This window comes from Myotis lucifugus, unplaced genomic scaffold, assembly GCF_000147115.1.
Source record: "Myotis lucifugus unplaced genomic scaffold, Myoluc2.0 scaffold_211, whole genome shotgun sequence".
Classification (NCBI taxonomy): domain Eukaryota; kingdom Metazoa; phylum Chordata; class Mammalia; order Chiroptera; family Vespertilionidae; genus Myotis; species Myotis lucifugus.
Genome location: NW_005871259.1, coordinates 1,916,297 through 1,930,938, shown reverse-complemented (window position 1 = coordinate 1,930,938; position 14,642 = coordinate 1,916,297). Strand labels below are relative to the sequence as shown.

Here is a 14,642-nt window from a genome sequence, read left to right as displayed (position 1 = left end):
TATGTCTTGGTGAGGAATAAGCAGTGCTTTCTGAAATACAGTTTTAGCCTCATGCATGAAAGATGAATGAAGAACCAGTATAGCCTGGCTAGTGTGGCTCAATAGATTGAGCATCCTCCCGTGAACCAAGAGATCCTGGATTCAATTCCCAGTTAGGGCACATACTCGATCCCCAGTAGGGCGCGGGCAGGAGGCAGCGATCGATGTGTCTCTCATAGATGTTTCTATTTCTCTCTCCCTCTCCTTTCCTCTCTAAAAATCAATAAAAACGTATTTTTTAAAAAAAGAACCAGTATAAAAATTTAGATAAACCTGATACAAATCTAACAGCTGATGGGAATAAAATTTTAAATTTCTGAGCATCTCATCTGTAAAGGTACCAAGTTAAACTTCCGTTTTGGGGAAGGGAAGTTGCAGGGGTGACCCAGAGGTTTTTCTGAAGTCGACACCTGGCTTACAAGCGAGCCACTCTGCACACGTCTTTAGACAATGAGGCCAACTGAGACCTGCCCCTCATACAGGCTTGCCAAACTCACCTGCTGGGGTCCTGCTGGTCTCTTCTGGAGCAGTTTGGGGTGAGGCGAAGGTAGTGGGAGGTTTCTCAGCAAGGTCTCCTATGGCTTCATCTGTCATTCCATCCTCTTTCTGCAGGCTTTCCATTCCTTCTGCTTCTGCTTCTTCCTCCTCCTCTTCTTCAGGCTCAGAGTTCTCTTCCTGAGAGTTCTCTTCCTCAGACTCACCCTCCTGACTCATGCGCCTTTCAGATGCGAGCCAGGTCAGTTTCTCCATTGTTTCCTGCAACCCTCACCCCCCAAAGAGTGTTCGTAAGGGCTGGTAATGGCTCATCAAGTGCCAACTGCAGTTTTTCAAGAGGAACTGAGGTTAATCAATCAGAGTGTGTGCTCGCGCACGCATACATGGCAGGGGGACTTGTGGGGGTCACCAGAGGTTACCACAATTATCAGAGCCTGGTTCTCTGAGTTATGGAGTCATAGGTGTAGCTGGGATTGCTGCCTGACAGCTGACTGGGGGAGGGATGGGGGAGAGGTCCCCTCTACCCTGAAGACAGTTTTCCTTTGCCACAGTCCACACTTATGATCCATTTTTTAGGCATTTAAATGTGCTTAGGTAATTCAACGCAACATTTAAATGTGTTTAAGTCAAATCTAATGGGTCAAATTTCACCCTTTCCCTCTCCTCACTGCAAACCCAAAATTGTATTTCAAAAGGCAAATAAAAATGATTTTAGAAATATCTATAGTGCGGCAACCAAGGTGACCTACTGATATTACTGAGTCCACAAAACACTTGCGAATACTGCCGTCTCTCACCTGGAGCTCTGGGACAGACAGCACAGACTCCTCAGAAGCCGAGGACATCTCATCTTCCTCGTCCTGGGTGAGGTCATCGAAGTCCTCTTCCTCCTCTTCCTCGGGCCCATCCTTCTCTCCTCCCGTTTCTGGCCTCGCTGGGGTCCCTGCTAACTGACCATCGATGCTGAGTACGTCTTCCGGTTTCCCGGGGAGGCTGCTCGGCACCGTGTCAGGGTCAACGGAGGATGAAGCATTCTTTGGCGATTCTTTGCTCACATTTCCTGAGTTTCCTCCATCAGGAGGCTCTTGAGAAGCTGACGGGGTTTTCGCTAGTTGGTTCCTCTCCTCCTCCTTCTGTAAGACTGTCTGTTTCTTTGCTTCTCTTCCACCACTTGACTCCTCACTTGGGAAGCCAGTGTCCAATTCCACAGAGTACTCTTCTTTGACGTCATCATAAATGGTGTGCTTCGGGGATGCCCGGGGGACTTCCTCCCCAGGATCGTTAGGTTCCATCTTGACAATTTTCTCTGCATTTTCAGGAGGAGAGCTTAGAGATTCTTGGAAGCCCTGAGGCAGTGGTTCCACAACTTGCCTCCCCTCCTCTGTTTTCACAACAGTCCAGATATAGGCACTGTTTTCTGACAAGTCTTCCGGGCACACTCCGTCTGATGGTAGAGGTCCTGGGCTGTGCTCCTTTTTGGGGAAGACAGGGGCACAGAGAGGAGATAGGTCCTGGGGTTCTAATTTGGGTACCAGGCCTGGAAAGGCATTTTTCCCTTCATCCAAAGGACAACCAACATCCATACTCACTTGGGCCTTCTCTTCAGAGGCGGACTGTACAGGAAGATTCACAGAGTTGCCAGAAACAATTAAGGGTGGGATGGAGGAGGCTACAAGGGGCTGGTTCAATGGACACGGGAAGGAAGTAGGGTTAACCAGGAGTGTGGTGATGGGAAGGGCCTGAGAGCTCGGGGCCACAGTCGCATTGACAGGCTGAATCATGTTGCAGCCACTGCCAAGGCTCACAACCTTCACAGTGGCGGCAGGAACAGTGAAGATAACAGGTGCAGAGTTGATGAGGGGGACAGACTTCAGACAGAGAGAGGCCTTGGTCCCCTTTTTCTTTGGGCCTCTCCGTTTCACATATGGCTTTCGGAACTTAGAAGGGGCAAGTGAGGGCAGCATTATCTTGGGCACAGGAGCAGAGGAGAACAAGGTCTGGGGCTCGGACAGAGGGAAGCTGGTCCTGGCCTCGGGTGGTATAGTAGGCAATACTGTTGAGGACTCAAAACTATCACCTCCAGTGACCCTCAGTTGAGGGACAGCTGGCACCGTCTGTAAGACGGTGGCTGGCTGGATCGTTTGAGGAATCCGGACCACCATTTTGCTTGGAGGGGCTTCTGACTGAGTTGACCTAGGCGGTATTTTCCCAGAATTGAAGGTAGGCTGGAGAGAGGGGCTGGGTCTGATAAGGAGGGGCTTCAAGGTTGATGACCGCTTCTGTCTCCAGCCCTTCCTGGAAAAACAGTTGGCAACCGGCTTCAGTTTCAGGACCACGCCCTTAGGCAGGAGCAGCGGGTACCGAGTCTCACTCTCCAATTCCAAGCTGGTTTTTCCTACATCTGGGTCCGGCTTGATCTCAGTGGTGCCAGTCACATTTCCTGCCTCTCTGGCACCATCAGCTATGTGCTGCATTTCCTCCTGGATGGATGGCAGACTGGCCTATTGGGAACAAAAACACTCTGATCTAGCAGATGTCAGAATTTGGTAAAAAATAAAATAGGGTTTTCTAGATTTTAGGAACTTTGTCAGGACAGTCTCAAGGTAATCTTTTCAAGAAGGATTTTTCTGCACAATATAAAATTTCTACAAAGACTACATTCCTACTGCATACTCTAGAAACTCTTCTCTGAGTTTCCTACAGGAAACTATCATTGTACCCACCTGGGGGGAGGGGAGAGGAAGGAGAGAAGGACGAATGAGGAAGATTTCTTAAATCCTGGTTCTACAACTAAAGCATTAGAGGTGTAAAGTGGAACTGATGTTTCTGCCAGGTTTTTAGTGACCTGCTGGCCCTGGTCCTGGAAGAGGAGGGCTTACCTTTAACCAGAATGGAAGCCGGTGTTCTTCCCTCTCTACAGGTGGCTTCCACTGATGTGGCTGGATCTCTTCACAGCACTTCCCGAAGACGGGCAGCTGTTTGGTCTTCTTGTAAAACTGAGCATGAAGAAATGAAGCATGAGTTGTATTTCTTTCAGAAACATTGCCCTCTGTCAGGGTGAGGAGTGCGGTGGGCAGTGGTTTGACTGACACAAACATACACACACACACAGGTACACATCCATATATACATCTATATAAACAGCATGTGCTGAATGCTTCTGCATTTAAAATTAAACTAATCTCTAATTAATAAAGATTTTACAATTATTCAATGTCTTTTAACTGATCATCTCTATTCAGCTCACCAGGAAGGGAAAAGTTTAGGTCACTGAGAAAAGGAAGCAGATGGTCAGAGAAATCTTATTTAAAATTTGCTCCTACACAACATCTGCCTTAACCCTCATCCTGGATATATGGAAGCTTCTTTTTTTTTTTTTTTTTTAAGCAAATAATGGCGAAAGAACATTAGAAGGGAAGGGAAAGAACAGAAAGACTGAGACAGTGAGGTTTTAAGCATAAATGAAGATGGAAATTGAACTTGCAATGACAATAAGCACCCATTCATTCACATTTGCAGAATGCCTTCTATGTGCTGGGTACTGTGCTACTAGCTAAGCATACAAAATAAGAGAAGCAATTCCTGCTCTCAAGGAGCTTACAGATTAGTGGGAGAAACAGTCAAGTAGACCAATAATGACATTCTGTGTAAAAAAGTACAAAGATGTACAGTTATACAAAAAATGACACATAACTTCAAACTTGAACAGTATTTTTCTGGAGCAGGTGCAACTGGTATAGATGAATCTTAATGGAATGGAGTTTGCTACATGAGGCAGGAGAGGGCAGAGTATACTTCATGTTCAAATCATGAACATGTTTAAGGAACCACAAGGAGAAAACTACTGCATTAATCTAATGTAACAAAGTCCTGAACAAAGGCAGTGGGCAACTGAGTAGGAAATAAAGTAAGAAAACTGAGGCTGTGATGACAGGTAGACATGGTAGTGATCAAGCAGGAAGAATTGAGAACACTTCCCAGGTTTATGGACTGAGACATTCATGTCATACACATACACACAGACCACAGAGGGGGTAAGTTGGGGAGGAGAGTTTGCTGTTATTGGTGGTGACAGTGGCACAACTGGAGGGTACAGAGGGAGAGACAGAAGTTCTATTTGAGGAGTCAGTGAGGAGTGAGGCAACCAAGTTAAGAATTCCTTTAAGCAGTTGGCTACACTAGGTCAGAGCTCAGGAGAGAACTGGACCAAAGACACAAATTTGAAAATCATGAGACCATTAATCCAATTTACTGTGGAACACTAATATTTAAGGACAGAGCAGGAGAAGAAGAGTTCATGAAGGAGCAGCCTGCGTAAGAGTCCTGGTATCACAGAGCATAAGAGAATAGGGAGTTTAAGGAAGGAATGAGTGAACAGCACTACAAAGTTTAAGAGGAGAAGAAGAGAAAAGTATCTACTGGATAGCCAACTGGGAGATAATTCAACATCTTTGCAGGAATAATATCCACACATTCATAGGTTAAAGAGTTAAGGAGAAACCTATTGTTAAAACCATTTAAACCATCCACTTGTCTTTGTTCCCTTTTAAAACCCCATGAAAACAACAGAAAGGAATTTCTTACAGGTAAAAGCCTACAAGGAGAGAGAGAATGAGAGAAAATGATAACAGCAAAATTTTCAAGGCTAAAAAGCAGATGGAGCCCTGGCTGGTTTGGCTCAGTGGATAGAGTGTCAGCCCCAGACTGAAGGGTCTTGGGTTTGATTCCGGTCAAGGGCACATACCTCGGTTGCAGGCTCGATCCCTGGCCCAGGGACTATACGGGAAGCAACCAACCGATGTGTCTTGTTCACATCCATGTTTCTCTCTTTCTGTCTCTCTCCTTCCCTTCCACTCTCAAATAAAAATCAATGGGAAAAATATCCTCAGGTGAGGATTAACAACAACAAAAGCAGATGGATGAATACTGAACACACGAGTTTCCAAACTAAGACATAGGAAAATGAAGAAAACCAAATCCCATGTGGAGGAGAGTTCACAGCCAACAACATTTATGTCAGAGTCTAGCAAAAGGAAAAGACACCACCTACTTCTTGAATTGGAGGAAAAGCTACAACTCAAATTAGGTAAAGATGAAGAGGACAGATTAAATCTGTTGGAGAGGCAGTCAAACCCCCATCCCCTCTCCCATGGTGTGTAGTCAGGTGAAAGCCTCCCCTGCCCTGGCAGGAGGATTTCTGGAAACGATGATCTCTGGACCAAGCCATCGGGCATAAGTGAGGGCTGGGGTACTTTGCTTAACAAATACAGAAATTCCAGCCTTCTTCCTCTCCTGCTTGCCCACTGTCCCTCTGCCATTCACTATTTTAAAGTATTTAATGAAACTAGACCCAAACTAAGGAGTATTATTATGAAATTTCAAACCAGTAAAGAAGAGGAAATATCTCACATCTCTGCACCTATCTCTTCTTTTAGTTGTGAATTCTTTCACAGCCTGAGTCACCAGCCAAAGCCCTAACAAGTCCCAGGTAGAGCCTGCAGGAAACACTTACTTTGAAAATATTGTCAGGAGCTCTGTTCATGCTGCGGTTCTTGATTCTCACTGTCAGTTGGTGGGCAGTTTTGCAAGTTAGAAGGTACTTGCTGATTAGAGGCTTAGGAAACTCAGTCCCTTCAAAGTGCTTTAGTCCTAAAACTAACAAACTGAGAAAGGAACAATGTCAGAAAATGCCACTTTACAATCCATTCTTCTAAAAAGGCTCCCCAGACTAACTCCACATTTTACAATCCACTTTTTCTACATCTAATTCTTATATAAGTTTGTGGCTACTCAACAAAAAATTTCAGATGTTTACTGAGTGCTAATAAGTACAATGAGTAAGACTCAATCAGAAGTTCACAACCGGGTGGGAAGAGGAAAACCTAAGCGTAAATCACTAATGAATGTCAGAACATGTGAGTTTTCATGCTTTGTATTCCTTTGAACTTTGTATTCAAAGGAAGGAGGATGGCTGTAATAAAACAAATATTAAAAAAACAATGGGCACCATGCTAAGTATATGAAATCAACACCAACACTACCTCCCATCATAACATAATTTATTATGGTTACCTGTGTACATATTTACTGATGGCAATACACATCAAGAGCCATAAAAATATTCCTAGCCTTTATCGAATAATCTCACTCTTGGGAATTTACCGAAAGGGATGAACACCAAAGATTTTCAAAAGCTCTACGTACAGCCCAGCCAATGTGGCTCAGCTGGCTAAGTGTTGTCCTGTGCACAGAAAGGCTGCCAGTTCAGGTCAGGTCAGGGCACATACCTGGGTTGAGTTTGATCCCTGGTTGGGGCAGGTACAGAAGGCAACTGGCAACCGATTGATGTTTCTCTCTCACATAGATTCGTTTGTGTTTTCTCTCTTTCTTTCTCTTTCCCTCTCCCCCCCCTGCCCCCCCTTCCTCTCTCTAAGCATGTCCTCAGGTGAGCTTTAAAAAAAAAAAGCTCTATGTGTACAAAGATCTTTGGTGAAGCCTCACTCACAACTGCAAAACAGCAGAAGGGGGAAAAATAGCAAATAAAAGAAATATCACAGGGCCATTAAATATTGCTTTAAAGGACAATATACAGAAACAATAAAAAAGAACAATGTTGCCCTAACCGATTTGGCTCAGTGGATAGAGCGTCGGCCTGCGGACTGAAAGGTCCCAGGTTTGATTCCGGTCAAGGGCATGTACCCTGGTTGCGGGCACATCCCCAGTAAGAGGTGTGCAGGAGGCAGCTGATCAATGTTTCTCTCGCACTGATGTTTCTACCTCTCTATCCCTCTCCCTTCCTCTCTGTAAAAAATCAATAAAATAAAAAATAAAAGAAGACCTGATACTGGAATATTAAAAAAAAAAAAGAACAATGTTACAGCAAATAGAAAAACAATTTCAAAAAGATGTTAGGTTAGCCTTGGCCAGTGTTCTCAGGGGTTAGAGTGTAAAGTGTTGACCTACACACCTAAGGGTCGTGGGTTCAATTCCTGGTCAAGGGCACGTACCTGGATTGCAGATGTGATCCCCGGCCCCCCGTTGGGGCTCATATGGGAGGCAACCAATCAATGTGTCTCTCTCACATCAATGTTTCTCTTTCTCCCCCTCCCCACCTCCCTTCCAATCTCTAGAAATCAATGGAAAAAAATATCCTTGGATGAGGATTAACAAAACAACAACAACAAAAAGACATTAAGTTAAAAAAAGGCAAAAAGTATATGTATTTAAATGGCCAATAATTACCAGGTATATAAGAAATGCAAGAGAAAAATCATTATCTTGGGGTGGTTAGAATAGGGGATAAAATTTTTTTTCCTTTACTAAGTTCCCCCTAATAGTACATATTACAAGATTGTTTTTTACAACCAATAAAAGACAAAACATAATTTAAAATGTTTGGAAAATGTGCATGTCATCCCCCAAAAAGAACAGTATTTGGCAATGCTGAAACGAGCACATATTATAGAACCTTATACGTAACAATCAACACTGCTTTTCTTTGTCTTTTGTGTCCGTATCTCATACAGGCCTTATTTCCCTAAGCTCCTTAAGAAAAAAGAACTAGACCTTCTCTTCCGGATATTCTGTGCTCACCCCTCCACAATAAACCCTTACTTGTCCTCAGCCTTGGTGAATGAATTCTTATCCTGGGGATTCTTTGCCTTCAGGGAACACACTGGAAGTAGCTCTGGATACATGAAAACCTTGCTTGTGGCCAGGATCCAAGCCACTTGCTTTGGTAAACAGGGAAATTTACAGGCTGTAAGAAAAAAAAACAAAAAAACAACAAATTAAATTCTAGAACAAAGAGGACTTTATAGAAGTTTCTGATTGCATTTTTGCATTTAGATAGAGCTGTCCCTACCTAACTTAATCCCCTCCAAATCCAAACAACTCTCCCCACAAAAGTTTCCACAACTTTCTGAGCCTAACATACACCTCATGGGAATCCCATTCAATGTTACTAAGAGTTGATTTTCTTATTCTTTCCTATGTGGAACACTTAACACACTAAGTAACATAAATACTTAGAAAGTACCTACTAATACCTGGCACACCGTGTACGCTAAAAATATTTTTACCTCCTTCCCCCTTAAAATCCTTGAAAGATAAATGACCTTCAACAATGCTTTCTTTCTTCCAGGATAAGATTTCAACTTCTTAAATGTCCTTCCCAAATCTGGTATTCCAAATTCCAAATTTTATTTCATTCTTACTTAACTTTCATTAAGTTTCTCCCAGATTCCTCTTGAGGTTGGGAATTAAAAAGAAAAAACAACATAAGGGGAATGAGATGACACAGTCCCATTCATTTCTGTCTTGCTGTCCGTCTCTCAATTCCAGGCATTTTTCTGCCTTTCCAGAGGTAAGAACTACTATAGCCATACTTCTCCTTCCACATGTGTTTTTATATCACCAGAAAAAAAAGCACAGGACACTATATCTATTAGTCATTACTGTAGTTTGGTGTTAAATTAAGTTTTCAGTACCAACATATAGCTAATAAAGTAGTTTGAGATCAGTGTCCATGACCTAATGAACTTAAATTCAACTATATTCAATTTAACTGTAAGAGTCATGGATTTAAAATCAAATCCAAAGACAAACCTAAATCCAGACCAAACCACGACTAATTTGCTAAACCAGGAAACAAATCAAAAGCAAATATTTATAGAGTATATGGTGCTGCTTCTTTCTGATGAGATACCAAATGGTGGATGACACTGGTGCTACAGGAGGGCCCGGAGGACCCAGGGGCCCCGTAATGGGAGGCTGCAGCTGCTTCTGAGGAGGGTTTGGCAGCGGCATCTAGGGCCAAGGTCAAGGCTGAACTCTCAGAGGCAAGGCCAAGGACAAGGAGTCCTCCCAGTCACCAAGCTGGGCTGCCTGGTTAAGGACATGAAGACCAAGTCCCTGGATGAGATCTAGCTCTTCTCCCTGCCCATCAAGGAATCTGAAATTATTGACTTTTTCCTGGGGGCATTCCATAAAGATGAGGTTTTGGAGATTATGCCTGTGTGAAGGCAGACACGTGCTGGCCAGAGGACCTGGTTCAAGGTATTTGTTGCCACAATAGACACGTTGGTCTGGGTGTTAAGTATTCAAACAAAATAGCCAGTGTCCCCTACCCGTCTTGACAGTTTTGCGAGGACTCCAATCAATGCTGACATGTGTGTTGAAATCTTCAATGAGCTTCATGGCTCCAGTCAGGTTACAGGGTTGGAACAAGGTCTGAAACTTAGGGTTGAACTGATGGTGAAGAGCGATGGAGCTTTGAGCAAAGGTTCCCAGCTCTTCCTGGGAAAACAGGGCACAAAGGAGATTTAAGTTCCAGGCCATTATCATCAGTAGCCCTTAGCCTCTGTGTGAAAAACTGTCCTTCCTATTACAGGATTAAAACAGGTAAAAAAATCATCCTAAACTCTTTCACAATCAACATTACCTCTTTAAGACTGCAAGTCAGAGCAATACTCTTAAGAAAACTGAATACACTCTCTGCCCTTTCATGAAGATCAGTGATTTATGTTCTTTCAGCAAAGATAGGAAGACATAGGAATAGCTACCCAAACATGCAGGAGAGAAGAAGAAATATAGATTCTGGTGGGTGAATATCTGTGAGAAATGACTTGCCAAGGTAACTGTATACTCAATCTTTAGAGTTAGGGATATTTGGAACCTTACAAGAAATATCCTGGTAGTACTGGCCTCCGAGTTGAGATTGGGGTTGGAGGTGGAGAGAAGGTGAATTTGCGTCAAGAGCTGAACATGCTGGGGAGGGAAAGAAAACAATACAGTGACGTGTTATGATGCCATTTCCGGAACCCAGAAGATCTGGTCAAGATATTTGCAACTTTATTACACATCTTTTGCTTTCTCGATACTCTACGAGTACAACATTAGTATGAATTCTACAGATATGTTCCCCTTGAACAAAATGATAGAATCAGAGAAGTTTAACCTCAAACCAGAGAAACTGAGATTAGAAAGAAGAAAAAACTATTCTGGCCCTACGGCTGTTAAATTCAGAATGGATTACTCAGGATTCTTTGAAATCTGTAATTCTGAATATTATCAACATACTTACATGCATTCTTGCCTGAGCCATGATGACTCATGAACGTAAGTTCTCAGGGCCTAGCTGATGTGAAGATCCTGTGGTCCTATGATTTCAAAGGGTGTCAAGACACCTTTCTGACTTTTACAGAGCTGCTAATTTTGGCTCCAGGTCAAGCCATGGGATGATCCAACAGTAACGTTACCAAGAAGAGCCTTACCTGCTGCATCTGCTGCTGGAGTCTCTTCCTCTGGGCTGGGTCTAGAATCAGAGTCTGAGGAACTTTCTCGGTCTGGGGCTTAACCTTTTCTACTTCCTGCTGCTGTTTGGCTGAAGCTTTCCTCAACTTCAGCTGCTCAAGGAGCTCCTTCATTGTACGATGCTGCTCATTTAGCAAGTTGGCCAGTGGTTCCTCAAACCTACCCCCAACAGGGAGACAACTGAATGTGAACAATTCCCTAGGTCCACAACACATCCAGTTCCTGCTAATAGTGGTCTAAGAGAATCTGCATACATTCTATCTACTAATAATTCCTAAATCCCACTTTAGCCAATAAGCAAAACTCCTAGTCTATCCAAATCTTTTCCCAAAGTTGTTAACATAGATTCAAATAAGATGGTTCTGAATTGTACCACATCCCCATTTTTTTACAATCAGTCCTCTAAGTAATCCTATATAATAAAAGCCTAATATGCTAAGTGTCTGACCATTCGACTAGTCACTATGACACGCACTGACCACCAGGGGACAGACGCTCCAACCAGTAGGTTAGTTTGCTGCTGGGATCCGGCCAATCGGGACTGGGTGCAAAGGGCCTGACACACCCTGGACGAATCCGTGCCCTGGGCCAGTTTCGGCCCAATCCCTGCAGGCCAGGCCGAGGGACCCCACCGGTGTACAAATCTGTGCACTGGGCCTCTAGTATACAAATAAAAGGGAAGGAGCAGAGAAACATCAGGATAACAAAGCAGTCAAGGCACAAATGGAAACTTATCATTCCAATATCATACTGATATGCACATTAATCTGGAACTTGTTCTTTTTTTTTTTTTAAATATATTTTATTGATTTTTTTTTACAGAGAGGAAGGAAGAGAGATAGTTAGAAACATCGATCAGCTGCCTCCTGCACACTGAGGATGTGCCTGCAACCAAGGTACATGCTCCTGACTGGAATCGAACCCGGGACCCTTGAGTCCACAAGCCGACGCTCTATCCACTGAGCCAAACCGGCTACGGCTGGAACTTGTTCTTAACAATTATATAAAATCTTCTCAAAGTACAGCATAAATTCTGATTTACCCATTACTCCAATCCCTGATCTAGCTTCTCCCATTCCGCTCTTGTTCTGGCACTGCTTTTGTTTCTTAAAAATTCAAAGACCTTCAGGCATGAAGCAACAAGGAATATACTAAAATACATGGCAGTTTAACTGACCTGGTGAATATGGCTTGCCACACCCTGGTAACTCCCTGAAACCCCATCCGGGTGTGACAAAGGGCTGCTGGAAAACCAGGTCTCCTCAAAAATGGCCTGCCTACAGACTCACTCGCTTACAAATACTCACTTTAAGCTGAAGCCTAGAGACAGCAGCTCGATCGGCGCCAGAGATATACCAGGAACAAACTGAATTGTATGGCTTCATGGCAAGCGCACCACTGTCCCTGTGTCGAGACCTCCCTGCACACAGCTGGCAGATGCAGGTGGGTGCCAAATCTGAATCTACATTTACCTGATGAACACCATTAGCACCAGCAGGTGACACCGAGACCCCGCTCCACTCAACTCGCACACTGTCAGTAACACCTCCATAAAGCTCAAAGGGGAAATCCTGAGATCCTTGTTAGAGTTTCATTATGGAATTTATTGTAATGGAGTACGACTAGTATTTCTAGCTTTTACACATTGGTTAGTATACTTTGTTGTCTTCACTAAATTGTAAGTTCCCTTAAAGACTACTACCTTTCAAATGGATCCCAGGCTCTCTAGTTAGGTAATGCTGTTCGGTTCAAACACAGGACTAATTAGAAGCTGTGGATCTCTAAGTTTTGCTTTATTCCACCCATGGAATAAACCCCATCCTGACTTCTGTTTCTACTCAGAATGAGTAACAATAGTGTACAGATAGATTATGCAAACCCATCGCCAAAATAGGGAAAAAAATGAAAGCCTCTACTTTCTGGGTGGAGCAACAGAAGTGCTAACTTTATGTGAAGAGGGCAGTACATACATTTCAGACCCTAGGGCATTATTACAGGTGCTTCATGGTTTGCTCAATTAATGCCTAGGTAATTAACAAACATTCATTAACATTTACCAGATGTTAACGGCAAATGAAGTGAACAAAAGGGACATGATGGCTATGACAATTTGGGGTAGTTTTTGTGGCTGGCCACATAGTCCTACATACCTCTCCAGCACCTCTCACCTGGAGAAGTTGCCATGGATGCCAGCTACTGTTTTTTCTCCCTTCCCAAACAGATACAGCTTGGTCTATAGCTGCACTGCCCCATCATAAGGAGACTTATTCACCTGACAGCTAACACCCCCCGAGGGCTGGGGAATTAACTGAAATTGCTGAAAACCTTTTCAGAAGACATTTTTTTCTCTATTTTGTTTCAATGACTTTGACAGGCCTACCGTAGGGCTTGAGGAGTATTAAAGTTAGGTCGAGGCTCAGCCACACGCTCCTCCTCCTCCGGGCCATCATCTTCCATGCTGGGGAATCCCATCTCATCTTGGAACTGAGGAAAAGGAAAAGGAGCGATTTCCTGGGGAACGGGCATGTGAAGTCACTGCAGCAGTGAGAAGGGAAATTAATCACTACCGCTTACAGGATAATGCTGGCACTCAGAAAGAGCTTGCATCAGAGTATTTTTCTCACTTGAGGACTTCCACAGTCCTGCACATGGGATGACTCCACTATTACCCTAGGGGAAAAAAATCTCTCAACTGGTCAGTGTGTACAGCTAAGGACAGAGCATGGATAACTCACAGTGATCATAACTATCTTTCACGAGACAAATTTATGAGCAAGGTAACTGTGTGATTTAGAATAATCTAAAACTAGTATGCAATCTTTAAGGATGCACCAAATGATGGTTGGGAAGGCCTTCCAAAGTTTGCAAGTAAAGTTTACTAAGAATTATCTATATATGGATAACCAAAGTTTGTTAGTTACCAATATTCTCCTGCCATTATATACTCTCCTGGGTGGGCTAAAGGGGGAACTGGCTTTGTATGAATGCCATTCTGGAGGCAGGGGCCCTGGGACCAAAAAGACAGAGCTTGCTGAAGAATCCACTTTTACCATCCTGAATTCATACTCAAGGATCATTACTCACAGTTTCAAACAGTTCTTCCATCAATCCATTCACTTCCTTTTCTGCAAGAAAACCCAAACACTATGTTGTGAGCACAAGTTAATTTCATCAGAGGGAATTCCAAGAAAACAATGTATGTTATTTTCAGCAAGGCATTTGACAAAATCCTCATATATATCTAATATTCATTATTCAAAAACATTTACTGAATACCAACTATGCCTCAATCCTGTTCTAGATACTTGGAATACATGAGAGAACTAAATAGCCTTATTCTTGTGAAGCCAGAGTAGCTCAGTGGTTGAGTTTCGACCTATGAACCAGGAGGTCACAGTTCAATTCCCGGTCAGGACATATGCCATGGTTGCTGGCTCAATTCCCAGTAGGGGACATGCAGGAGGCAGCCAATCAATGATTCTCTCTCATCATTGATGTATCTATCTCTCCCTCTTCCTTCCTCTCTGAAATAAATAAAATATTCTTTAAAATATTTATATAAAAAAACAGTAATAAAAATTGTCCTGATGAGGTCTCAGGACCAATAGTGGGTGTTTAATGCATACAATAAAAATCAATAATTTCTGCCCTGACCGGTTTGGCTCAGTGGATGGAGCGTCGGCCTGCGGACTGAAGGGTCCCAGGATCGGTTCCGGTCAAGGGCATGTACCTTGGTTGCGGGCAACATCCCCAGTGGAGGGTGTGCAGGAGGCAGCTGATTGATGTTTCTCTCT

General features: G+C 43.4%; 1 protein-coding gene across 27 annotated transcripts in view; it reads right to left on the bottom strand.

The window, feature by feature from the left end:
* LOC102420362 (GON-4-like protein) overlaps positions 1-14,642 on the bottom strand; it is a 51,559-nt gene that overhangs the window by 12,904 nt on the left and 24,013 nt on the right. For 25 of the 27 annotated variants that reach the window (XR_002831452.1, XR_002831450.1, XR_002831448.1 and 22 more), the window contains 11 exons: positions 13,933-13,973; positions 13,423-13,518; positions 13,229-13,332; positions 10,809-11,007; positions 10,216-10,302; positions 9,663-9,831; positions 8,149-8,293; positions 6,047-6,197; positions 3,414-3,530; positions 1,332-3,035; positions 537-795 (listed from right to left, as the gene is read on the bottom strand). Coding sequence is in view for 22 of the 27 variants with exons in the window: in XM_023761619.1 (XP_023617387.1) it covers positions 537-795; positions 1,332-3,035; positions 3,414-3,530; positions 6,047-6,197; positions 8,149-8,293; positions 9,663-9,831; positions 10,216-10,302; positions 10,809-11,007; positions 13,229-13,332; positions 13,423-13,518; positions 13,933-13,973 (3,072 nt within the window). In the remaining 5 variants the exon portion in view is untranslated. The remainder of the gene's footprint in view (positions 1-536; positions 796-1,331; positions 3,036-3,413; positions 3,531-6,046; positions 6,198-8,148; positions 8,294-9,662; positions 9,832-10,215; positions 10,303-10,808; positions 11,008-13,228; positions 13,333-13,422; positions 13,519-13,932; positions 13,974-14,642) is intronic. The other 2 variants (XM_023761616.1, XM_023761617.1) reach the window with 1 other exon arrangement.